Raw genomic sequence first — 23,387 nt, 5'->3', positions numbered from 1 at the left:
AATAATGAAACATGTATTAATCATTCAATACAAAAGTGTAAAATACTTAGACATATAAATCACTCTTCTATTAGTTATAGTGTATACACGAAGTCTAAATAAGAATTTTTCTTTATTTAAACAAGTTGTCTTAAGAGCCTAATTAACTTGAACATACTTCTTATTTAGATTTAACTAATTTATTGAAAGAGCCTCGATATTAGACTTGAAGATGAGTCTATCTATATGGCTTAAAAATCAATCTTTACCTGCTAGCAGTAATTCATTTAGACTGTTATAAGTATATCAAATTCATAGTTACTTATCAATATAAGATGAAATGTTGACCCGCTGGAAGGGGTGGAAGGGAAAAGAAGAAAAAAAAGCATGCGTATGGAAATAGGCAGAGGATGAAGCGAGTTGGCATGTGGGGTGAGGTATAGGGAACAAAAATTAGTTGGTGAAAATGAAGTTTGGTCGGAGACAAACTAATAGAATAGGTATATCAACAAAATAAATTTCACAAACTATGCTTAGAATTAGATAACCTTATTACACAATGACCAATCTTTATACTCATGTTTTTCAAACAGTACAAATGCTCCCTTCAATTGCTAAGATCATATACTTAATCCTCTTGGATGCTTCCCAAAATCCATATTCTTTTCTGTGATGCTGATTTGACTCTTCTGCAAAAACAAATAATTTAAGTTTGAATATTTTGTTGTTGCAATGAAATATTTGTTCACTTAGTAGAGTAGGCAAACTATTAGTGTAAAGGAGATGCTGGAATTGGTGCCGGAAATGGTAATTGTCATCCGCCTCTCTCACTCGTTATTTGAAAATTCTAATCAGTTTGAATTTGAAACCATCCTTGGTGCCAGGTTGACTACGTAATACCATGAGTATGAGTGACTAGCTTTGAGTCCGTTCTTTCTTCCTTCTTATCAAATTTTAGTTTAGAGGGCATTAATTATTTGAATGATTGTGGAATTGACTACCTTACTCCAGTACTCCGTCATCCCCTGTCACTGATCATTTTTCTTTTCGTCTTCCTTTTAATGATTTTAGACATATTACTAACGCCTGAAAGAAAATTTGTAGTGATGAAATCAATTTGTAAAAGACAAGACTAATGAAACATACCTCATAATAACTATTGTAAGATTCTAATCGAAACTCCTGGTATAAGGAATGAATGATGCAGGTGCGAGGAAGTTTCACATGGGTTAGCTAAGGTATGGATAATGGATATAACAGAGACGGACCTCATAATTATAACCTCATATGACAATGTTCGTATTACCCCTGATTTTTTCACTTGCACTCAAACATCACCCATTTTTTACTTGACCAACTGCAGCAATCCTCCTATCCTATCCTTCCTCTCTGTCAGAAAACCATACGCGACATCCATCCAAGCACCAGTTATTTTCCCAAGCTTTTATGAGTTCGAAATAAAATGAACTGCTACATGTCTGCTTAGTTTGTTCCACCTTGTGCAAATATTTCTTTCTATTGCCCCCTTTTTTCTTTCTTTTTACAATGCATCACAAATGCACATAATTAGGCAACACATCCTAATTGATAATTTATTCAGCATGTACAGCACAAATGGGGTTATAGGATCGTCCTCAACTGATGTTTATAATTCAAGGATGTTCCTCCTCTAAAGTTGCTGCGCTCCTTGTACTCAGACCATCTGATCAGTATCTGAAGTAAGAGCGACATGGTAAATATGCTCAAAAACTGGATCTGTCATCTCTCTACGAATCATTGATGCTGATTTTGCTTCAGGTTGACTGCTTATGTTGGGATGCAACCAGCAAAGATGAATTCTGAAACCAATCATCCTTCAAAACTTAGCTTCCGACATTAACAGCTCTAGCAGTCCATTGAATAAGGCTAACAGATGCACAACATATGATGCTAATAACAGTTCATAATTGCAACTGAAGTAATGCACGGGTAAGCAACCAAGCAGATGCAGTAATTTTTCGTCACTTCAAAATCTAAAAATCATATAAATAGATTAATATGTTTTGATTCTTAATTTCTTTGATGAGGGAAACAAACATAATCCGCAGATGATTATGACAGGCTACAGGTACGGAAGTCACAAAAAAGAGCTCTCAAAAAGATATATTAATCATCTAATATTTACAAGTCCAGAACCACAAACCTTAGTTCCAGCTATGATAGCACCATTGATGGGATGTGCAGCACAAGCAGTAACAGCTTCAGACAATGGAACAAACTTATTTTGTTTCTCTTGGTTGTTTGCTGAAGAATGCCTCTCTATATCCATGCTAAGACAACAAAACTTAGATCTATCAACAATTTTATTATTCGAGTATCTTTGGAAATATAAGAGACAGAAAGAATAGCAAAGAAAAATTAAAACTCTTGCCAAAATTGAACCTCCAAGTTCCCGGATGTCCATGAAAAAAAATATTACATCGGCTACTTACCTGTAGTCCACGTGGCAGGGAGAGCTAGGGTCAGGATAAAAATCTAAAAGATGAATGCCATTGGCAGATGACGAGCCAACTGCATAGATCTGCATTGGAGCATATGACAGTCAACTTCAGTTTCATAAAACAATGAAATGGCAAGCTCAAACCTTTACTTTCTTGAAAACCAGATTCGAGTGAGCATGTAGATAGGTTTGTGAGAAGATGAGGCAAGCATACAGAGATAATGACATTTTATCTCTTACGACAAGTTCATGATAACTACATTAGCAGTGAGATAAGTTAGAGTTGTGAAAAAATTCAAGTCAGACAAACTAAACATGAACAAGCGTGGGGTAAGCGCAATCAAGGAGATCCTGTATGAACTAAACTCAATTTGGTGAGTGATCACATACACACGTCATAGAAAAAATGCAGTTTGTGCCACATAAAAATTAATATCAAGGTGACAATTACATAAATATAACAAGTTATATAATAATTTTATTGAAACCAAGCATAACCAGATAAAACCATTGCTGAGATATCTTACAGAATATGTTGGTAGCCATGATGGTTTTCTCAAGTATAACAGATCGGCTGAAATGTTGGAATCATTCCTAATCCAAAAAGTACATTCACAATTAGAAAATGCAATTCATAAAGCTACCTATTAAAGTATTTCAACTTTACATGTATCAAATTTACATACAGCCAAGCTGGAGGAGGGCAATGGACGTGCGTAACTTGACAGTTATAAATGTCCAGAACTCCAGACCTGTATATCATGATGAACTGAAAAATCAGAACCAAACAAGAATAAGCAATCCAAATTGAATCTACACAGGTTTATTAGTTTAAAAGATAGTACTAAATACTTCAATATCCAAATACACAGAATTCATCCTCATTGAATTTGTGACAAATATTTTAATGCGTCAACAGGATTGATAATTTTCCTCCAGAGCTTCTAATCTCCAGCCTTCGAAAAATCCATCTTAAGAATCTGTTTCAGTCAACAGTCATCCTATGGATGAAACATCCTTTTTCTCCAAAAATATTGCTGCATCCAATTAATTGGCTGCTAACTCCATTATTTTAAAAAGAGAATATGCAAGAAAAGTACCTAACATGTCAGATAGAAGATGCTATAATGCAAGAGTGATACCTAACCCGACTAAGATGGCTTACAAGTTATATCAGTCAAATTACTAAAACGTGAGAATCTTTAAGAACCCTCCCTCATTGTCACCCCTCCGACCTGGCATATCCAAAACAATAATGAAAAACTAAAGTAATAAAAAGCAAAATTTCAATCCTCAACTCTTGAAAGATGACATTAGGTGAAGAAATTCTCTTTGGATAACAAGAAAATGTGAGCAATGAAAGTAAGCAAAATTGGAGATATATCTACCACAGAGAAGAATTTAACAACTATTGATATGGCAAAGCAGTAAATGCTTTCATTTCCTGACCTACCAACCATCATCAAGATGGAATGCCAACTGATATGGACAAGATGGATCAAAATCAATAGAGTGCACTTCTTTGGGGACAATAGCTGATTGTGCCTGCACGATGAAAAGGATTAAAATAGGAATAAATGACCTTTGATCATAAGTTGCATATGGTGCAGGAAATGAAGTTAAATTAACAATCTACTGAATTTGGGTTTTGATTCCATAAGTTTCAGTTGGATGAACATTGTAAAAAAGAAAATTAAAAGAATCTAACTTACCTTTAAAGTCCCAATTTTTTCTAACATCGATGCTACCTTCCAACTTGTTATGGGTGGGTGGCATACCTGTTTGTACAAAACCCAGAAAATTGCAAATGAAGATAAATGAGCAATGCAATAATGGTATCAAAAATCACAATTAAATCTATGTATACTATAAAATCTATCAGGCTGCCTGATGACAGTCTCCAGAGGTGGCAATCTTTGCCATCTCAATCAAAATTGATGCATCAAAGTGCTGCACATACAATCGGAATGAAGCCAACACAGCATAAAATCGTAATAAGATATTTTATTTACTACTTTTCAAGCTATTACACAGTCAGCTTGCCTATTCCAGTATCATATATAAATGACAAGAGCTCATCAGTACACCTCTTTATGACTTTGAAAACCAGAAGATGATCTTCCTCCTCGGAGATCCCACATGTATATTGTTCCATGCCGACCAGCCCCAAAAACTATCTGCATTAAACATAATGCATCATGTAAATTCATTCGGAAGATAGAACGAAAGAATTACAAACAATAGGAAATGCTTTCGGCTTTTGGTGAGTCTACTACTTAATAAGTAAAGAAAAATAATTGCAGATTACAATGAGAAAAGATTCACCTCATTCGAAGTACATATCGAAGTTCACAACAAAATCAGCAAAGATGCAGCATTAAGTATTCACCTGATTTTCTACATTTACTTGGATACTGTTGATTGTGCTACGGCAATTAGATGTAAGCTCAAGATATGGAAGAACACCCATTCTTCTATCCCATAGATTCACCATGCCATTGGTATCAGAAGCAATTAACCTACCATCAAAAGGAAAAGAAAGAGAGCCAAGTCATGTCTACATAAAAGACAAACAAGCTGTTAAGAATGAAATAGATAAAGTCACAGAACAACAGAACACCAAACCCATACGGAATAGTTTATTAATTATCAAGACCACACCATTACAGATTGACAAAAAAGAATTGAGCTCCCAAACCAGAAGCTATACTATTTACACACCTTGATTTGTCGAATATAGTAAAAGCTATATCCGTTAGACCTTTATGAACATCAGACCCATGAAGAGTGACAGTACGCCTAGTTCTTAGAACCTGCATCCGACAAACAAAATTCATCTTATGAACAAATAGAGTCTATTGCAGCAAACTGTTAAGAAAAACGTATAAAATTATCAGTAAAATAAGTTAGAATAAATGAAATGTGAAATATTTACTTCAACTGGTTCAGAAGAAATATAGCCAATGTCAAAAATGAGTACTTCATTTTTCTTCATAGATGTGCAAGCAACCTGGAAAAATGACAAAATTGGAACATCATGAACTGATATCAAATGAAGCTCATGTTTCAGAGAAAAACATTTAGAAATTGCATATTATTGTCAAAATGAATAAAACCAAGTACAAGTTAGTGTTCCAAACCTCATCTTGGTTAGCAATATTCCAACGAACAACATCAAGTTGTCGATTCAGAGATAGGTGCAATACATGCTTGCTTTCATCTTCTTTTAAGCCTACTAGGAAATGGAAACTAGAAATAATGCAATGGCCAGAAAAAATTATTACTGACACATGCATGTATGGCTGAGAGAATGAAAAGACACAGATAGATGTGACTGTGATAGTTAGATATAATCTTTTTATATAATTGAAAGAATAGTAGGAGCGCCAAAATCCCCCAATTACTTTTGCATATAAATATCTATTGAAACATCACAAAAATTCCTTACAAGATGAAAGAAAAACTTACACGGGACCAAGCCACTAGTGTGGCAATAAAGAGTTTCAAAGTCATGCACAGTTAAGCACCCTGATTTAGTCACAGATACTAGGTAAATTCCCTGGTATATATATATTTTAAAATGTCAATACAGGGGGGAATAAGAGAACAAAAAAAAAAAATTAACACAAAAATTTCAAAAATAGATGTCGTTTACCTTGGTGTCAAATTCCAATGCAGAGATGCCTTGACTGCAAAAATATCATGAAAATTATCCCTTAAATATCTATTAGAAACGGGAGAATTTATATTTTTAATCTGACAATAAACTGCGTAAGCTGAGAAAGCAAAAAGACTGACCTTGTAATTGGAAATGGTGGATCCATATTCACAGCACGAGCAAGGCGATTCAGCTGTGCAATATTAATCAAGACCTCAAGCTCAGAATAATTATAATTTAGGAAAACAGAAAAGGAAAGAAGTGGTGAGGTCGCATACATGAGTTTGGCATGGAACTCCATCAACATGATAAAAATGTGGAAATGCCCCAATCTATTCAGATTCAAAAGAATTAGCAATTCGGTGAATGAAAAAGAGCGAGGCAAGAAAAGTTGAAAACGAAAATAGGAAGGACCTCGGTGTAGGATTGAATGAGCAAAGCAGAAAGATGGTGACGGTACTTAGGTTCAAACCTCCCTTGCAATTCGATTAGGCTCCTCTTCCATTCATGTCTTCTTTTCAATTGCAAACACAGTTTTATGAAAAACTACACGAATCATAAAAATCAACGCAGTAAGAACTACCAAATGACGAATATGGTTTTACCTCTGAACGCGCTTAGGTGAAGGCTTCTGAGGAAGCAAGTATTTCTCCATAACAAGAACAATACTTTTTCTGCAGTCACTTCCTTAGCATCAAAAGTTTGGGAATTAAGGGTTAAAAGTATCTGTCCAAAGCCTTTCTTTTTCTTTTTTAATTTCCCGCCATCAAGTCTTGTGCTAACTTATGCCGGTTGCTAAAACGCGCACAAGCCCGTGATCTTATTATAATTAAAAGGCAATATTTTCTTTTAGAAAAAAAAAAAAAAAAAAAGAAGAAGAAAGGTTTATAAAATGACCAGTGTGAATGATTATTGTTGTTTCAAGAAAAAAGGAAATTACTTTTTTTCCTCCAAAATACCAGTCGCGTGGAAAATACGATAGGAGACGCCAATGAATTTTACTGTCAATAAATTGTTACTACGCTAAGTTTTTTGGTGTACAATTCAATAATTCTTGAAGATCAGGAAAGAATATTTTATTGCCAAGCTTAATTCTTTTTTTTTAACAAAAGAAAATAAACAATCTCAATTTGCAAACTGAAGATTGTCCGGATACAATAAGATAGAACAGGTACAAGAAGGGGAATGCCAAGCTGACAGTATTCATGTAGCATATAAGGGACGCGTAATTAGTGATATATGCACTGTAAGGTATGAATATATAGGTCTAGAACCTTATTCCCAAGTATCTAGACTGAGCTATCTCTGAATGGCCTCAGTATGTACACAGTGTCTACTGAAGAAAATGTTATACCCAGTTGTTCGGAATTGAAAAATCACGGAATCTAAAGGACGCTTCCCCGGCTGTGTCTCGCTCAAGCATAATCTGTCCCTCATCCCTAACAACTCTACTTTCATTTGGAATATCAGGTGGCAAAGGTACTACTTGATTCTCATTAGGATGGCGTGCCAACTGAATCCCAGGTGGCGAATGAAGCACTTCATTTTCATTAGTTTGTCTTCCCAGTGGAATTTCAGGTGGCAATGGCATAACAGGATATGAGATAGACCTATGCCGTGCACCGCCTGTACTCGGAGAAGCCAGTGCTCCGTCCCATGAGAATACATGGATAAGGATAGGCATCTTAGCATGCCGATGCAGTGAAAGTTTTTGGCTGAGTGAAACAGTGTCATAGCATCGTATTGCTCCTGTTGAAGAAACCATCCAAGGAAGCACCTTCTGGTTTGCTACTCGCGAGACAACCAGCAATCTAGAAGCACTTGTTGCTTCTTTGTATAGGTTATTGAGCCCTGACCTCATTGAGGGAGTGCTTTCATCACTATCAATAACTGATGAGACGTAAACAAATCCCTGTGGAAACAAATGAATGCTAAGAAAACACCACTCTGAAAGGCACAACATAAACCTAAAACAAATCACAGTCAACACCTGGAGGCGCTACCAGTTACCTCTTCTGTGCGGCTAATGGCAAAACCAAGCTTTGTATCACTTTCTCTTATTTTCATTTCTACTGCAAATTCTCCGGATAGAGGCGCATACCAGAGACGGACTGCTCTAACAACACCAATGTCAACCCCATGGTAATCCTCAAATCCATACAGACTTACATGCGCTAGATTAGATAAATCAGATAATGATCCAGCATTCACAGTAGCAGAGGCTATCTCTCCAGATATCTGCCCAAAAGGTAGGGGGGGAAAGCAGATCAACCGCCAAAAACAAATACTGGAAACACATTTTACAGGCAGTCTTATCATACATGGACATATAGAATCTGACCAAAATATTTTCCAAATTTTGTGAGCTAGATTGCTATAGGGTTGCACTTAAGAGTACCCATGCAAACCACTGTATTGTAGTTTGAGGCTAGGGTGGTTACCTTTGTAAGCAGGGACTCAGTTTGAATATTCATGAAAACAATAGGGACCCCGGAGGCCTGAGAAGCATACAGCCATGTATTTGCCCTGGCCAAAGTGTCCTCCAAGTCATTGTAGCGAGAAGCAACTCGATCTGAAACTTTGGGAAGGAGAAGTAGAGAAAGGAAACTGCTTGAATTAGGAACAGAAAGCACCTCCTGCATCTTCTTCATCCATGGATAGGCGACATACCCATCTTGAAGTGTAGCCCTGGATAGTGCATTGACTATTCTAGAGCTTCTTGAAGCTGTCAAATACTAGTAACTATTAAATTGCTGGATGAAGTTGAAGATTTAAAAAATAAATTTTTTTTAAAAAAAGCGTGTACAATTTACTGTAATGGCTATACATGTACTGTAATATTGAAGATCAAGCATTATGGTCGCGATGCAAAATCAAGTTTTGAAGGGTTTTTCCTTTTGCAGTAGGGTGTGAAAAGAAAAATGTATATGTGAACAAACAAGGCTTGCTATTGACAATGCCATCTCAATTATGTCAACTGTTCCAAAAAGCTGCCATGCCAATCACGCACTTTGTAGAAAACACGGAATTACAAAACTTTTTCACATGAGATTGAAGAATAATTAATTTTTCTTAAAGAGATTGGTACAGCACTTTGCTAATGCTAGATATCTACTCATTGGCTAACTGGATAAAATAATTCTACAAGTCATAATAACTCCAGAAAAAACGTTAATACAATTTTCACCAACCTTACAAGCAGACAAAAAAAGAAATTATCAGTTTATGTATGCTGATTAGAATTACTAATTAATAAAACAATATTAAGGACAAGCTTGATATTCCTAAATTAGCCAGTGATTATAATATTACTGATTAATTCGTTTTTTAAATTATTTTTTTGGTTAGAATAAACTTAATAATAAGTTTTTATACTACAGTTGCAAAATGTGACATTAAAATATAAATAAATATAAGGACAATTAAAATATAAATAAACAAATAAACAATCCTCGCGCGTGTGTTGTAATGTAATCTTATTAGTAACTCCTGCAAAAGAACAAAAAGAAAAACGAGAATCCAACATAGTAGATGATAGAATCCAAAAGTCAAAGTCAACATAAACATTCCCAGATTCTGACCTTGCAATTCAAAGCAGTCGGCCTCAGAGCGATCAACAAAGCCGACAGTGTAATTGGGATCAGAAATAGATCTCAAAATGTACTGCCTTCTAGACCCGGACTCAGGCACGATACACGCATGCAACTCCGCTAACTCGTCTCGGCCGCGCCTGACTCGAATAAGAATCGAAGTCTCTTTATTTTTAGACGAAGTATGAAGAATCTTTTGGACCCCAGTCTTTCCGTTTTTGAACGGAGCTTTAAAGGACTGAAAAGACGAACCGGATCCTGACGACGAACCGGATCCGATCCTGATTTCTTCAACTATATCTCCCGTCTGGAGCATGTCTCCAGTCCATTCATCGGCTTTTGAACTGCCCTTGAGACACTCGATGGAAAGTACTATGAAGGACTTGGGGTCTCGGGCCGGAGATTCGGGTGGTGAAGTTCGGTCCATGGTCATTTTCTGTTTTGTAAAGGCTCAAGTTTAATTAGTTAGCATGTTAGCGGTACTGGCAGTGGTGTTTAGCTCATCCCGTAACCAAACAGGAACAGGAGGAGCAGACAGAATCAAAATTCAAAAATAATAAAGATTCTATAGAGAGAGAAAACAAAAGGAGAGAGAGAGATGATTATTTTCTGACACAGGATTTTAGGAGAAGAGAATTCGATGATAAAGAAGGAGATAGCAAGTAGCTAAAGTCAACATTTATATTGAGATTTTTATTTTTGTTTGATAAAAATGTGAGAGGGTAATTGGTCTGGTTTCGTGTGAATCTCAAATTTCGATATTATGAATTAAATGGAGGAAATAAGGAATTGGAGGGAGAGGATACTGTAAGAAACCTTGTTTTGTCAACGTTGATGCAGTGCTTATTCGTTCTTTCTTTCTATAATTTTCTTATTAGTAATTACTAAATAACTTGATAGGACATTTTCTCAAAAACAAAAAGGGGTTTGAATAGGAAAGTTTTATTACAGTAATGAATTTGGTTTCATAGATGCCAAGGGATACTCAGAAGATTAATATTGTTGGCATATGTAATTTTGCACTAGTAAGCTAATATCTAGATATTTGATTTATTATGTTTCACTTTTTAGATACTAATTTGTCGAATCACTTTCTCTTTCTAATAAAACAGAAGACGAATTTAAAAAAAAAAAAAAAAAAAACATTAGCTTTGTGGTAACAAATATGACGTGTGCAAGGGAAAAGTAGATGACAAGAGGTTGGCGATACATTAATTGATTTTCATTTAATTTATGACCCATCTGTTTAACCGGAAAACCATTAAAATTAATGATTGTTATTGTTGATTCATGTGGGCAGAGTCGCAGAATTCAGTCCTTTTGTTTGTGTTACAAATACAAATACAAATACAACAATTATAAATAAAGTTAAATTTCCAAAGAAAATTCAAAGGCAGAAATTGTAAATAGACCAGACTATTAAACAACGCACACCTACTGCTGCTGCCGAGTTTTCTTAAAACGCGGCAACGAATGAGACCTGAAACCGCAAAACTACAAAATCATATTGCAACTTGTAATCGTTTTCACTGATATCGTTTACCAGTTTTCAGTTTTGACTAAAGACCGCACACCCCATCATCATCTTCATCTTCAGCAAACCCTAACCTTTTCACTGATATCATTCTACAAGTTTTCATTCTAGACTGGCAGGACTAGGTCAAATTTCTATGCTAATTCACCAATACCCCCATTCCCTAATTCAAACAAGCAATTATCACAATCAGAACTCTATCCTGCAAAAATTATTAATATAGCTACAACTATATGATATATAACACGATTATGGCTGACTACATCACTTTAAAATAACAACGGCCATTCATCCTGAAGTTTCCGCATCTACACTACATATATACTTGGACATGTATAAATATATATAAACAAAAAGAAGGGAAGGATTAAATTCCCTTCTGTCTAAATTTCAGCATGAGCACGTGCGGAACCTTAACCCACAAGCATGATGATTATCTCATTCACCCCGACAATTTGTTGGGGGCAAATTCAGCAGTCACTCCTGCAATGAGATTTCAATGGTCAAGCCTTGACTATCAGAAGTGAGGTTTCTAATCCAGGAGCAAGTCAAAATTTCCAGCTATTCCCACAGTATTGATTGATTTCATATCATTCAGTTTTGACTTAAACAATTTCGGAGAGTTTCAAGATGCCAAACTCCATGCCACTTTCTACTCGTTGCAATGCAGCTTAAAATTTCATAGTGAAAAACGCTTAAAACGCCAGAGACCGTTTTGAAGTTCCTTTTCAACTAGGTGACTTAATTTCAATATGAAACATATTTTGATGGCACCTTAAATATTGCATTGCCAGAGGTTTGGGTTACTTACTAGACCCATTTCTTCTTAGGAGCTGCATTATTAGAGGCAGTTTGGGTTCGCCTTCTAATTTTCTTGAATTCCCCACTAGCTGACACCTGCTTGGACCTTAAAGAAGAAACTCTACCGGAATTTTGATTTGTTGATTCTTTGAGAGGACTTACTGGTCCAGACTGTATTTTCTGTTCAGTTAATTTTGCAAAAGAAACCAAGGCCTTTGCTGGGGCTGATTTCCGGTGTGTTGTAGGAGCAATGTAACCACCGTGAAGAGGTGTCTCCGGAATTCGATCAATATGACACAGTTGTTGGTTCAATTGGGGGGCATCTGTATCTGAAGAGAAAGAGCTATTAGTACTGTTTTGAACAGGGGCGGCCTGGTTTTTAACAACTGGAGCTAGTGATCTATTCACTGGAGAAGAATCTGAATCGGAAGAAGAAGGGCTAGTAGTACTGTCCATATCATAAACGATATTTTCCATCATAAGCGGAAGTTGCCAACTTTCTGGGATATATTCAGAGGAAGATGGTCTCCGAAGCCTTGTAAGGTGCACCAACTGCAGGGAATTTCATTCATCATATTAATCTTCTAAAAGAAAATTCATTGCTTCCAACTTATAACCCTGATGCAACAGAAACAATGCTGTAAATTCTCACCTTTTGTTCCAATACTAGTATATCTCTCTTAAGTTTTGCAATCGTCGAGTTCTTCCTGTGTATAATGTCTTCCAGCTCTGCAGTTCTCTATATGATTAAAGGTAAAAGGTATGCAAGTAAATCAAATAGAAGATTTGGTTCAACCTTTTGCTTTTCCATTTTTCCAAGAAGACATGGTTGATAACTACAAACATTTCGCCTCATGAGGAAAGAAAAAAGAAATCAAAAATAGAATTTATGTCTTTTCTTCTGTAAAAAGAAAGAACATTCTGGCATTTACAGTATTGCCTTTTGCTGTCCAACCAAATGTGAAGCAATAAAAGCAAGCTAAGCAATCGGAGCATAAGGCAGTTCTAAAATGCACAAGGAAAATAACTTGAATAATACCTTTGAACCTGCCATATTCTTTGATTGAAGAACAGTAGTCAGCTCCTTTATGGTGGCATCTTTTTCTTCACACTCCTTCTTGAGATTGTAGATATCATGATCTACTGCAGACATGTTCATCTGCAATAGATGAACCGTATAAGTTAGAGATTCAAAATTGATGTCATACAACAGAAGGTTCAGCACTCCTAACATAATGAGACGACATCTAATTTAAACTAATCACCCTTAGCCAGGATGCCACCATCTAGATTGTAGCAGGTTAACTTTGTTTTGATGTCAGTACAGAAAAGGATTGCTGGTTGATAGATATTATTTGAGAGAGGGAGGAGAATAGACATCTAGACATTCCAAAATGAGTAACTGCCGGCTTTACAAGAGTTACTGACATTGATTATGACAGACAGACTTGCTAATTAAAACTATTCCACAGCAAAACAAGTTCCGCTTTGATTGCTGTCTAATGTATGTGAACTATATGAATACCAAAAGAACCATTAATGGGAAGTGGTGCATCTTTGTGTTTCGGCACCTGGATATCTGCTGTAGAGGAAACACTAGAAGCCCAATCTGACAAATCTGACATGCGCCGCTCTTCTTGTTCTACCTCATTCACTAAAGGAGTTTTGTACTGCAACACCTCATCTCCTCTAGACGTTTTCATAACAGCGTTTCCATGCTACAAAATGATTTCCAAAAATAAAATACAACGACAAAGTTTTAGCTTTTGAACCCAGAGTCCAGATATTAAGTCCAATTAAGATCCAAACTTACAATTTAAAAACAGTATGAGGCTCACCATTGGATCAGCAAAAAGGTTGTAGTGATGATCACAATGCCAACAACCACAATCGACAAATTTAATTTTATCGCCGCCAAAAGCATCACTAGATAGTGATTCTGTGTTCTTGTTGAATGATGCATTGGCCTCAGGTCTTGAATGGTTCTTGATGCTGTTCACCTGCTCACATAGATCATCTAGCTTTTGTTGCATATTTGATAGCACCTGATCCTGAAAACAAGAAATGCGAAAATGAGTCACATTGCATCCAACGTATCTTATAGCAAAAATGAAAATGCGTAGAAATACTCTAACAGAATCTGTAAATATGTAATTGAGGAATTCATCATACATAAAATTTAGCATTAAAAGAAAGTCTAATTACTAAACAAGCCGTTTAATTGCAACAGTTTTTATTAATTTTTCTTGTCCGTTGTGCAAAATTGTAAATAAAATCTATGAACTTAATGCCATTAGTAAAGCAACTCCAAACAGTAAGTTAACATGTAAATGAATATCACTACCTATTACCGATTTAAACAGGGCAAGTATCATCTAGGGAATCAAATAAACTATTAACCCAGAAATAATAGAATCAGAAACAAACAATTAGTCTTTAGACAAAATCAACAAGAACCCATTCATTTACTTAGTGACCAAATTAAAATGCAACGAAAAAAACACACACCCTAAGGTCCACCGATTTCTTAAGCTGAGAAATGAGCAGATTCTTTTTCGATTCCGCAACAGCAACGCCAATCACTGCAACAATGAGAAACCTTTGAATGGGGCTAAATAGTTCCCAAGCTACAGTTTCTTCTCGGCTCAAGCCAATGGCTTTAGCAGAGCTGGCTTCCTCTGCATTTACAAGCCGACCGCGTAAAGACACCCATGCCAGCCGTCGAGCCGAGGGGACAGGGCGGCTTGGAATGAAGTGACTCGAAAGTCGGCGAGAGGATGGTACCGGAATGGGAGAAAATGGAGAGAGAGTGACTACAGAAGGAGGAGCCGTGCCGGGGCTGAAGCCGAATAGGGGATCGGCTTCTTCCATGGCTAGAAGAGAGTGATTATAGGGATTTCCTTGTTGTATTGGATTATTTTGATGGCATTGAAATTATTTGCGAGTTTTTATTTTTGAACGGTAAAGTTCAAAATTTTAGGTTTGAGAGGGAAAAGAGAAGAACGTTGGAAACAGTGAGGGTTCTTGACACGTGGCATTCTCTGTGTTTTCTTTTAGTATTTTCTCTGGCTCCTTTATTGTCTGTTTCTTTCTTTCTTTCTTAAATTTGAATTTGAATTTGAATGTGAGAAATATATGGTAAAATGTGTGAATTTGTGTATCTGATGATGCAAAATAACGTATATGTATGATTGTGATTGAAATTCAAGGATGCTAATAAGGGCAAGTCCAAGTGTGAAGATATGCATTTGGGATTTTATACTTATTGTATTCAGTCTTTTCAAAAATTCCTCATGATTGGTTCCTAATTTTATAGATTTTATTTCATTTCTAGGAAAGGAAAAATGATAATGTGTTGCATATTTATATACAAAAGCATATTCAATACAAAACATCTTTACCATATTAAACGATGAATTCAAATCATTCTCACAATATTGTTTTTTATTTTATTGCTTAGAAAATAAAATATAAATACGGTTATAGTTTAAATGATAAGAGCGTTTATAAAATTTTTATTTTTATAACAAATTAATATAAAAGATTATCATCTCATTACATATAATTTATACCATTTTTTGGGTATTTTTATGAATAAACAAAATAAATATGAGTTTAATAAAAATAAATTTTAGTTATAATTATTTGAATTAATCGTTTATTTATACGTTGCGCGACTATTATTATTATTTTGACTGTAAAATTTAATTAATTTTTAATATTTAACATTAATTTATAATATTTTAGAAGATAATAGTAAACTAACTATTTTCTGTTCTTATTTTTTAAAAATTTATTTGTGTAATAATATAAAAATTTAAGATATTTATTAATTAATTTTAATATTATAAAATTATGAATATAATTGATATTACTATTTTTTAAGATTAAAAAATTTATAAAATTATATTTAAATTTAAATTTTATGTGTAAAAAATATATATATATATATATGCTAAAGTTTAAATTTTATATTTTAAAAATTAAACACATATATTAAAAATATTTAAGACGAATAGATAGATTGTTTGGATTTTTTTTAAAGTGTATTTATTTATTAGGAAAAAAAGGTGTAGCCCTAGAGCCCATGTCGGATTTGAGGTGCAGCCATGTCCAATCTAACGGCAAGCCTCCTCTTTAATAAGTATAACCCAAAAAATGATTGTTGCTGAGGATACTCTTTTATCTTTTGTTTATTTGCCAGAATGGAAGTCGAGTTTGGATCAACTTTCCTTTAAAGATTGTCATCAATATTCACATAATTATGTATACAAACAATGTAATTCTCTTCGTCTATGTTTTTTTCAATGAACTCTTCATTCGTGTTAATGATAACTTTTAATTCATTAAAAGTTACTGTTAGTTAAAATTTAATTAAATGTGAATACAGTTCATTAACTGAATTAATTGAGTGATCCTAATCTTTTACACCAGTTAATCCATCGTTTAATTTCTTAATTTAAATGTAAAACCATTTATATATATATATATAGTTATACTGTTATATTTATAGTAAAATTTTAAATTTTCAATCACATTTTTATAGTTAAATGTAGTTAAAAAATATTAAGCGATTGAGTCAGCTAATCATTTAGCTTTTAATTTTAGAATTTAATTTAATTCATTCAAAAAATAGACAAATTAAATGATTTTTCAATTTAATTTTTATTTTAATATTTTAATTATAATCGGACTGATCAAAACTTATATAAACATTAAAACTATTATATATTTTATTTTTAAAAAAAATCAATATAATATATATATATATATATATATGTATATATAATTATAAAAATATGTGAATATATCTTTTGTCATTATTGATGTTGATAAAAGATATTATTATATATATATTTAAATATAAATATTTAAAGTCTAGATTGCAAAAATATTTAAAAAATTCTAAATTGATTAATTGAACCGAACCGAATCTAATTATTTTGGCTGGGATTAATAAAATCATAAAATTCCATTTAATTATCGGTCAAAATCGTAAAACCATCGGTACCCTCCTGAGCACGTAAACTGGACAAAAAAGCAAATTGCCTCTGGAGTGCGATAAAGGGGCAGGCAGAGCCGCGGAGTGAGGCAGTGTTATGAGACTCCGCCCGACCCGGTGGGGTGACCCAGTGAAGTCAGCAATGACACGGCATTCACCTTCTTAATGGATTGGGGCCCAACTAGATAGTCACTCATTCATTGGATCCAGCTATGACCACCACTCACCCCCACACACCTATCTACTCCTACCTAATTTAGTAAATTATCAGTTTACCCTTTTCAAATATTCCTTTTTTTTGCTTCTTTAACATGATAAGAACAAATGCGCAATATAAATTCATTAATATTAAGTAATAAAACACATATATTCTCTAATAAATAGTATAGTAGGTATACATGTACTGTATCTCCCTAGTTTATGATAATCTACGTAACAGATAGCAGCCTGAAGTGTTAAATCTGTAATGATGTAGCTAAAGTAGCAATCCCTTGACACTGAACATAGATTCACTTTCTCCAAATGGTGCACAAAACAGAAAACATATAAAATCAAAGACCCAATGGGGAAACAAAAGCTATACCTCTCTACTGATGTTCTTTGACATTGACTCTATGGCACAAGACAAAAGAAAACAAAAACAAAAAAACAGATAATAATTGCAGGATTCAATCAGATAAAAAGAGGTACAGGATGATTTGCATCACTAATTATTCTATCAACTAATGTCGAAGAAGGAAAGTAGTCCCCACATGTTGCTATAATAAAGAGGGGCAGCCATTGAAAGCACCTTTCTTTCTTTCTTTACTTCAAGATAGATACATGTAAAGTGCTAAACTTTACTTTTGAGGATTTAGAGAGAGAGAGAGAGAGAGAGAGAGAGAAGTAAAGCAGAGAAACGGATGAAAAGAAAAAGGTTTAAGGTAAGATGAGTTATTGATTAATTTAGTGTGAGGTGGAAGATAGATTGGATTGGCCAAACTATGGCACTATTGCCACACAGCGATGCTCAAGAAAAGAAGGAAAGAAACGTGCAAAATGCAAGCAAAGCAGACCACGATTTCTCTCGTTTCTTGAGCACTCGAGTTAATTTGGTTATAAAGAAAACCACATGGTACAACATACATGCAATAAGCTAGTACTATACAGCTATGTTCTTTTCTATTTCTGCAACCAGTTTGGACAATTGAATTGGATCTTACAGTTAGCTTTTAGTAGCCCCTTTTCTTTTTTTTTCTTTTTTTTTCCATCACACTCGCATTAAATAGGTCACTTCTTTACTAGTATCTTCTTCTTTTTCAGTGCAAAAGATAACCCTGCTTAATTTGCTTTTATGTAATATGCCTACTACTGCAAATTCTTATTAATTATCTAGCTACTCGATCTATACATACAAACACGTCATACTTGGGCATATTCTCTGCTAAGACTGTTGCTGCTTGCTTGCGCACGTACACTTCGAACGATTCTCTGATAGTGTCTGTGCAACAACCCAAAATCAAAAGAGTGTAGGTGATACTGTAACAAACGAAAAAGAACTCGAAGAAAACTTGTTCGTAGGGTCTAATTTTTGGGTGCTGATCAGAGAACCTTTCCAGCTTACCTCGACCTGTCTCTGAAGGTCTTTAATGTAGTCAACAGCCAAATCCAACATGTCTGATGTGTTTGTTTGCTGAAAAGAAAATGGGGGGAAAATACTAAGTGAAAGTTTGAGTTACACGTAAACTACAAATGGTAAATCTTCATTTCAAGATTCTACCTTATCCATGTTCGGTACAAGATCTTGTAGTTTCCTCATGCGTTCGCTAATTCGAGTTCTTCTTACCTATACATAATTAATCCGCATGGATATGAACAACTAGGTGATGTAAATGTAATTTCAAGAAATGATACACCAAAGGAAATAAGACTTGCCCTCTCGGCAATGCTCCTTGGATGAGTGGCACATCCACGCTTAGCTCGAATCTTGCAAGGCACAGAATCTTGCAATTGCAGATACTTCTCGATTGCAGACAATTCAGCTGAAGTTTTTGGCAAACTCAAGTGATGAGCCAACATAGGAGGATGATTTCCCACTTCTCCACTCTATTCAATAACGAGATTACAACAAAATCTTTTAAAATAAATAAAGAAAATGACATTATGATGGACAATGTGCTACCTCATTTTCAGATGCATTCAGGCCAGAAAGTGTTCTATCATCATCTGTCAGTCTTTTTAAACCAGCAGACATCACAGCTGTATCATCCCAAGATCCAATGGGGAAACCTGTGACATAATTATTGCTGCGAGTTTCACCAAAACCAGCACTGTCAGGGTTATTCTTCCCTCTGTTTTTGTTCCCAATTTCAGCAATTGGACTCATTCTCCCTGACGAAGGAAGTGGCCTACCGGCTGTTGAATAAGATGTTTCTCCACTACCTGTTCCAAAATCTCCCATGCCCCTTATTACAGCATAGCCTGCAGCCAGGTTGCCAAAACTGATGTTTCTAAGTGCAAGTTTTATAACTGTACTTAATAAGTTTCTGAAATAGGAAACTGTATAAGACATCCAAGCAAATAATTAGAAAGTCCAGTCCATGACAACTTGGTCTATTTTATAATAAAATGCTTTTTTAAGCTCCACTTGCAAGTTCAAATGATTGGTTATATCAGAAGAACACAAAGAATTTAACCAAAGTTCTAATATATCAAGTATAAATTTATAACAAGCTGTTCAGGAAACAAAATCTTGGTTCACTTTTTCTTTTGTTTCTTTGTTGGTTGGTTAACTCAGATTAACTTATTTGTCAAAAGCATAAGGGAAACCTCAAAAGAAAACCATAAAACCTATCGTATGTGGCCTCATCAACTAATCGAACCTTTCTTTTGCCCCTTTATTTTTCTTAATCTCACTCTTTTCCTAAGAAGTCAAACAAAAGGGTAGAAGAACGCAGAAGAAAACTTGGAGAAAAAAATTAGAAACATACCATTTTCCACTTCAATGTTTATGTTGGAGAAAAGACCAGCAGGTGAGCTACTGTGTCGAACAAGATTAGAATTATTTCCAGCACTAGGCTTCATCTGAGACAACCTCTCCATTGCCATTGAAGTCATTATTCTATAATCCATAGAAGAACCTGAACCATGATCTGGTAACGGCGGTTTTGATTGGCTTTGATAAAAACCTGAGGAATAATTGCTCTGCTGCTGTTGCTGATGCCGATGCAATCTTGTTTGATCACTATCATTCATTGAAGCCATAATATGCGCTTGTTGGCTAACTTGCGTTACTGCTTCTTTGACAGGAGATTCTTGCTTAATTACTGCTCCAAGGTTTTGATTTGAGATGTTATCTGTGCTGCTGCCGCCAGAATTGGCCAAAAATCTAGCGAAGATTCTTTCAGTCTCAGGGCTCGTTGGTCTATTGAGGAAATCATCAACGAAATCTTTGTCTTGGAAGCTAGAAAAGTATGAGCTCGGTGCAGATTGGTACCTCTGTAAACCAGAGTTCATTTGTTTCTGGTGGTGATTCTGCTGATGACCCTGAAAGAAATGATGGTGGTGTTCAAGATCCGACTCCATTTTCTTTCTCTGTTTCTTGATAAAGACTTCAAATTTCAAGAAGAAAGAAATTCCTTGTTTGTTTTTCTCTTCTCTTTCAATTAGATCAAGAAGCTAGAAAGCAGCCAAATCCATGAAAGTTCCAGTTGAGGTTGAAACAGAGCAAAAACAGAGATCAAGGCAGGCAATCTTGCTTGATTTATAATACAAAACAAACAGCAAATTAACCATCAAATCCAGTAACAACCCACTTTACTATGCTTGAATCAGAAACCACTCAAACTTAAAAAGAAGATAATATTAACAAAAAAGAAACCACTGATAAAAGCAGAGTATTATATATACATCAGATTATAGCAACACAACAAGATTAGAACAGGCACAAATAGCGACAAAAAACAATCTCTTTCTTTCTCTCTCTCTCTCTCTCTCTCTCTAATAAATCTTCTAAAGATGCTAGAAAAGGGCAGTGTTCTTGATGCCAGTCAGTATGGCAAGAATGGAAATGGAATTTCCTTTGAAAAAATAATCAAAATTAAATCATTTTCTTTCCTCTTCAATGAGTTAAGCCAATGAGAATAGTATCAGTGGCCAGAAATGCGACCATTAAATTTGGCATAGCAGTATCTACCAAATTTCTTGACAGTCATGCCCTTGAAATCTGACAATTTATTGCAAGATTGCCATTAGTTTTGGGAAAGAAATGACATAGTTATATGTATAATATCCATATGAGCTAACATGTCTCTGAGCTGTTGTTATTACATCAGGAAAGAAACACGCATATTTTCTAATTTTGGAACTAGGCTAAGGATTTTGATGAATGGGGCACTTATGTCAATAAAATTACTGCATTGTCCCCCCCCCGGGGTCCACCTTACATACCGGGTACTGTTAATAATAATAGACAATTCTCACCTTTAGCGATATAACAGGTTTTTATTTTATTTTATTTTCTTTTAGAGGTAACATAAGGGTCTAATTTCAGATAAATTTAGAAAAAAGTAGATTAATTCGAAGATAGAATACAAATCCAAACAAGATTAAATCAAAACTCGATTAATGATAGCTCCACTTTTTACTTTTTTCTCTTTCCGTAAACAATATTTTCGTTTGACTTCATTTATGAGAAATTTTAACATTGTCTTCAAATATATTTATGATAATATCCGATGAAAATTGTCCCTAAATAAATACTATTAATTAATTTTTATCATATTAATAAATAAAAGTGGAATTGCGTTCGTGAATCATGATGACATTATTTGAGACAAAAGAATTGGGTCGATGACGTCACCGTACCAGGACAAAAATAAAAAGTGCATAATAGACATTTCAAAATAAATTGGACTGCCCATTTACACTGGTTATAGATCGGATTTAATTATAGTTGCCCATATAAAGCAAGTGCGATGAGACAATACAAATTTGTTCTGGTGCCGGTAAAATATTAATATTGTTGCCTCCTCCGTAAATTTGGAAACTATTAATATTAATATTGTTGCTGATTCCCAGGTCTCTTTTTCTCACCATTTTTGTTCCCACACAGCTACTCGGTGCACCATGTTTATTTTCCAGATTTTACAATCTAAATGCAATGTTTTTTCTTTCATTTCCTACCAACGTATTCCTGTTCTTATGTAATATGTACCAATCATAATTTGAGCAAATTATGGTCCGATCCTTTTTTTTTTTTTTAACTCTTATTTCTATTGATTTATTACAATTTCATCTCGAGTGTAATTATATTTTTATTTTTAATTCATGAGCTGAATATAATTATTATATTATTATTTCGATTTTTCTATAAAGAATTTCCTTTTTCGATGTTTTGTAAATAAAAGTGGGGGGACCATTTCTCTATTCAGATTTTATTTTTCTTTACCATTTGGGTGTTGTTTCTGATGAGTGGGGATCGCTAGCTTTTTGATGCAAAGCCAAATTACCCATCTTTAGACATATAAATAATAATGGGATTAAGGCTAATGTTGTCTTAACCGCTTTTATATTAATTATTGATTGCTGGTCTTTAATCTAATTAATTTAAGATTAGTCCTTGATCTGTACCCGACAAAATCTTCCTAATTTCCCAGCGAATCTGATCAACAATCTTTTTTAATTCTTGTAACATAAGTACTTCAAAGAAAAAGTTAATTTTTTCTTTACTTACCCTTTTTTTTTTTTTTAATAATAATCCACTATAATTTTATCATCTTAACTGAACTGACATCCACTAATTTTAAAGCATACGAATATAAATACATAATTAAAAATTATTATTTTAATGTGTAATAAAACACAAAGAAATATAGTAGTAATTTTCAACTAAATTACTCTATAAATTAAATAAACCCGTATAGATTTTTATATATTTTTTATTAGAAAATAAAATGAAATGCCCTCTGAGAACATATTAAATATAAGTATGGATGGAGGTGGAAAGTCAGTGATTAAACTATGGAAAAAGAGAAAAGAAAGAGAAGTTAAAAGCCAAAGAAGGGGTCATTAGTCTAATTAGTTTGTGTCCTATTGGAACCATTAAACGTGATTGCAACCATTATTAGTAGGTTTTAGATCTTGATTTTAAATAATTAGAAAATGTCACTAAACGTCAAATCTAAGCTCAAATAGAGTGGAGTATAATAATAATAATAATAATATAAGCACCATTTTCCAATTTCTTTTTTGTAAGCCATTCTGTATTTACCCAAACGAGACTTTGTCCCATTTAATGACATGTGATAGAGTTAGGCCCACTAAAAAGGCATAAAGTCAGTGCATTGATGTGAACGATGTCGTTC

At 34.3% G+C, this 23,387-nt stretch overlaps 4 protein-coding genes across 10 annotated transcripts; all 4 read right to left on the bottom strand.

Moving 5' to 3' along the window:
- Positions 1-482: 482 nt before the first annotated feature.
- Positions 483-7,089, bottom strand: LOC8274405. 5 transcript variants are annotated; one of them, XR_007215475.1, is made up of 19 exons: positions 6,722-7,089; positions 6,531-6,630; positions 6,395-6,448; positions 6,257-6,309; positions 6,114-6,147; positions 5,927-6,017; positions 5,599-5,693; positions 5,394-5,468; positions 5,180-5,271; positions 4,848-4,977; positions 4,546-4,635; positions 4,171-4,236; positions 3,912-4,003; positions 3,145-3,210; positions 2,986-3,052; positions 2,451-2,539; positions 2,162-2,288; positions 1,126-1,817; positions 483-668 (listed from the first exon to the last, which is right to left on the bottom strand). XR_007215475.1 is itself a non-coding variant. In XM_015715625.3 (18 exons), the coding sequence occupies exons 1-18, from the start codon at positions 6,769-6,771 to the stop codon at positions 1,773-1,775; spliced, it is 1,416 nt and encodes a 471-aa protein (XP_015571111.2). In that variant the 5' UTR covers positions 6,772-7,089; the 3' UTR covers positions 483-1,772. The 5 variants fall into 5 exon arrangements, 4 of the variants coding, with proteins under 4 accessions (XP_015571111.2, XP_015571112.2, XP_015571113.2 ...); XM_015715625.3 differs by having other exon boundaries at positions 483-1,817; XM_015715626.3 differs by having other exon boundaries at positions 483-1,817; positions 5,599-5,690.
- An 88-nt stretch (positions 7,090-7,177) lies between these two features.
- LOC8274406 lies at positions 7,178-10,629 on the bottom strand. The gene is made up of 4 exons (XM_002513409.4): positions 9,698-10,629; positions 8,558-8,841; positions 8,127-8,354; positions 7,178-8,028 (listed from the first exon to the last, which is right to left on the bottom strand). The coding sequence occupies exons 1-4, from the start codon at positions 10,137-10,139 to the stop codon at positions 7,465-7,467; spliced, it is 1,518 nt and encodes a 505-aa protein (XP_002513455.2). The 5' UTR covers positions 10,140-10,629; the 3' UTR covers positions 7,178-7,464.
- A 370-nt stretch (positions 10,630-10,999) lies between these two features.
- LOC8274407 lies at positions 11,000-14,995 on the bottom strand. 2 transcript variants are annotated; one of them, XM_002513410.4, is made up of 7 exons: positions 14,550-14,992; positions 13,880-14,092; positions 13,613-13,759; positions 13,081-13,200; positions 12,694-12,780; positions 12,052-12,593; positions 11,000-11,723 (listed from the first exon to the last, which is right to left on the bottom strand). In XM_002513410.4, coding segments are annotated over exons 1-7 (1,473 nt in total). In that variant the 5' UTR covers positions 14,913-14,992; the 3' UTR covers positions 11,000-11,722. The 2 variants fall into 2 exon arrangements, with proteins under 2 accessions (XP_002513456.1, XP_015571372.1); XM_015715886.3 differs by having other exon boundaries at positions 11,000-12,593; positions 13,613-13,756; positions 14,550-14,995.
- Positions 14,996-18,169: 3,174 nt separating this feature from the next.
- LOC8274408 (transcription factor bHLH122) lies at positions 18,170-21,261 on the bottom strand. Of its 2 annotated transcripts, XM_015715876.3 has the most exons (6): positions 20,013-21,255; positions 19,205-19,503; positions 18,958-19,128; positions 18,803-18,868; positions 18,647-18,715; positions 18,170-18,523 (listed from the first exon to the last, which is right to left on the bottom strand). In XM_015715876.3, the coding sequence occupies exons 1-6, from the start codon at positions 20,605-20,607 to the stop codon at positions 18,467-18,469; spliced, it is 1,257 nt and encodes a 418-aa protein (XP_015571362.1). In that variant the 5' UTR covers positions 20,608-21,255; the 3' UTR covers positions 18,170-18,466. The 2 variants fall into 2 exon arrangements, with proteins under 2 accessions (XP_015571362.1, XP_015571361.1); XM_015715875.3 differs by lacking the exon at positions 18,170-18,523 and having other exon boundaries at positions 18,530-18,715; positions 20,013-21,261.
- Between the last annotated feature and the right edge of the window lie 2,126 nt (positions 21,262-23,387).

Source organism: Ricinus communis, chromosome 4 (genome assembly GCF_019578655.1).
Source record: "Ricinus communis isolate WT05 ecotype wild-type chromosome 4, ASM1957865v1, whole genome shotgun sequence".
Classification (NCBI taxonomy): Eukaryota; Viridiplantae; Streptophyta; class Magnoliopsida; order Malpighiales; family Euphorbiaceae; genus Ricinus; species Ricinus communis.
This window is presented reverse-complemented; position numbering and strand designations above follow the sequence as displayed.

Excerpts from the sequence above, each read along its gene's own strand:
- LOC8274405 (XM_015715625.3), bottom strand. The coding sequence starts at position 6,771 with ATGGAGAAATACTTGCTTCCTCAGAAGCCTTCACCTAAGCGCGTTCAG. Across the intron at positions 6,310-6,394 it reads GAGTTCCATGCCAAACTCAT|CTGAATCGCCTTGCTCGTGC; the intron begins GTATGCGACCTC and ends AATATTGCACAG. Across the intron at positions 4,004-4,170 it reads AAAAAATTGGGACTTTAAAG|GCACAATCAGCTATTGTCCC; the intron begins GTAAGTTAGATT and ends TTCATCGTGCAG.
- LOC8274406 (XM_002513409.4), bottom strand. The coding sequence starts at position 10,139 with ATGACCATGGACCGAACTTCACCACCCGAATCTCCGGCCCGAGACCCC. Across the intron at positions 8,355-8,557 it reads CTGAGTCCCTGCTTACAAAG|ATATCTGGAGAGATAGCCTC; the intron begins GTAACCACCCTA and ends CCTTTTGGGCAG. Across the intron at positions 8,029-8,126 it reads CCATTAGCCGCACAGAAGAG|GGATTTGTTTACGTCTCATC; the intron begins GTAACTGGTAGC and ends TTGTTTCCACAG.
- LOC8274407 (XM_002513410.4), bottom strand. The coding sequence starts at position 14,912 with ATGGAAGAAGCCGATCCCCTATTCGGCTTCAGCCCCGGCACGGCTCCT. Across the intron at positions 13,760-13,879 it reads ACCTTTTTGCTGATCCAATG|CATGGAAACGCTGTTATGAA; the intron begins GTGAGCCTCATA and ends ATCATTTTGTAG. Across the intron at positions 12,781-13,080 it reads AGAATATGGCAGGTTCAAAG|AGAACTGCAGAGCTGGAAGA; the intron begins GTATTATTCAAG and ends TTAATCATATAG.
- LOC8274408 (XM_015715875.3), bottom strand. The coding sequence starts at position 20,607 with ATGGAGTCGGATCTTGAACACCACCATCATTTCTTTCAGGGTCATCAG. Across the intron at positions 19,504-20,012 it reads AAACATTGAAGTGGAAAATG|GCTATGCTGTAATAAGGGGC; the intron begins GTATGTTTCTAA and ends ACCTGGCTGCAG. Across the intron at positions 18,869-18,957 it reads CAAGGAGCATTGCCGAGAGG|GTAAGAAGAACTCGAATTAG; the intron begins GCAAGTCTTATT and ends AATTATGTATAG.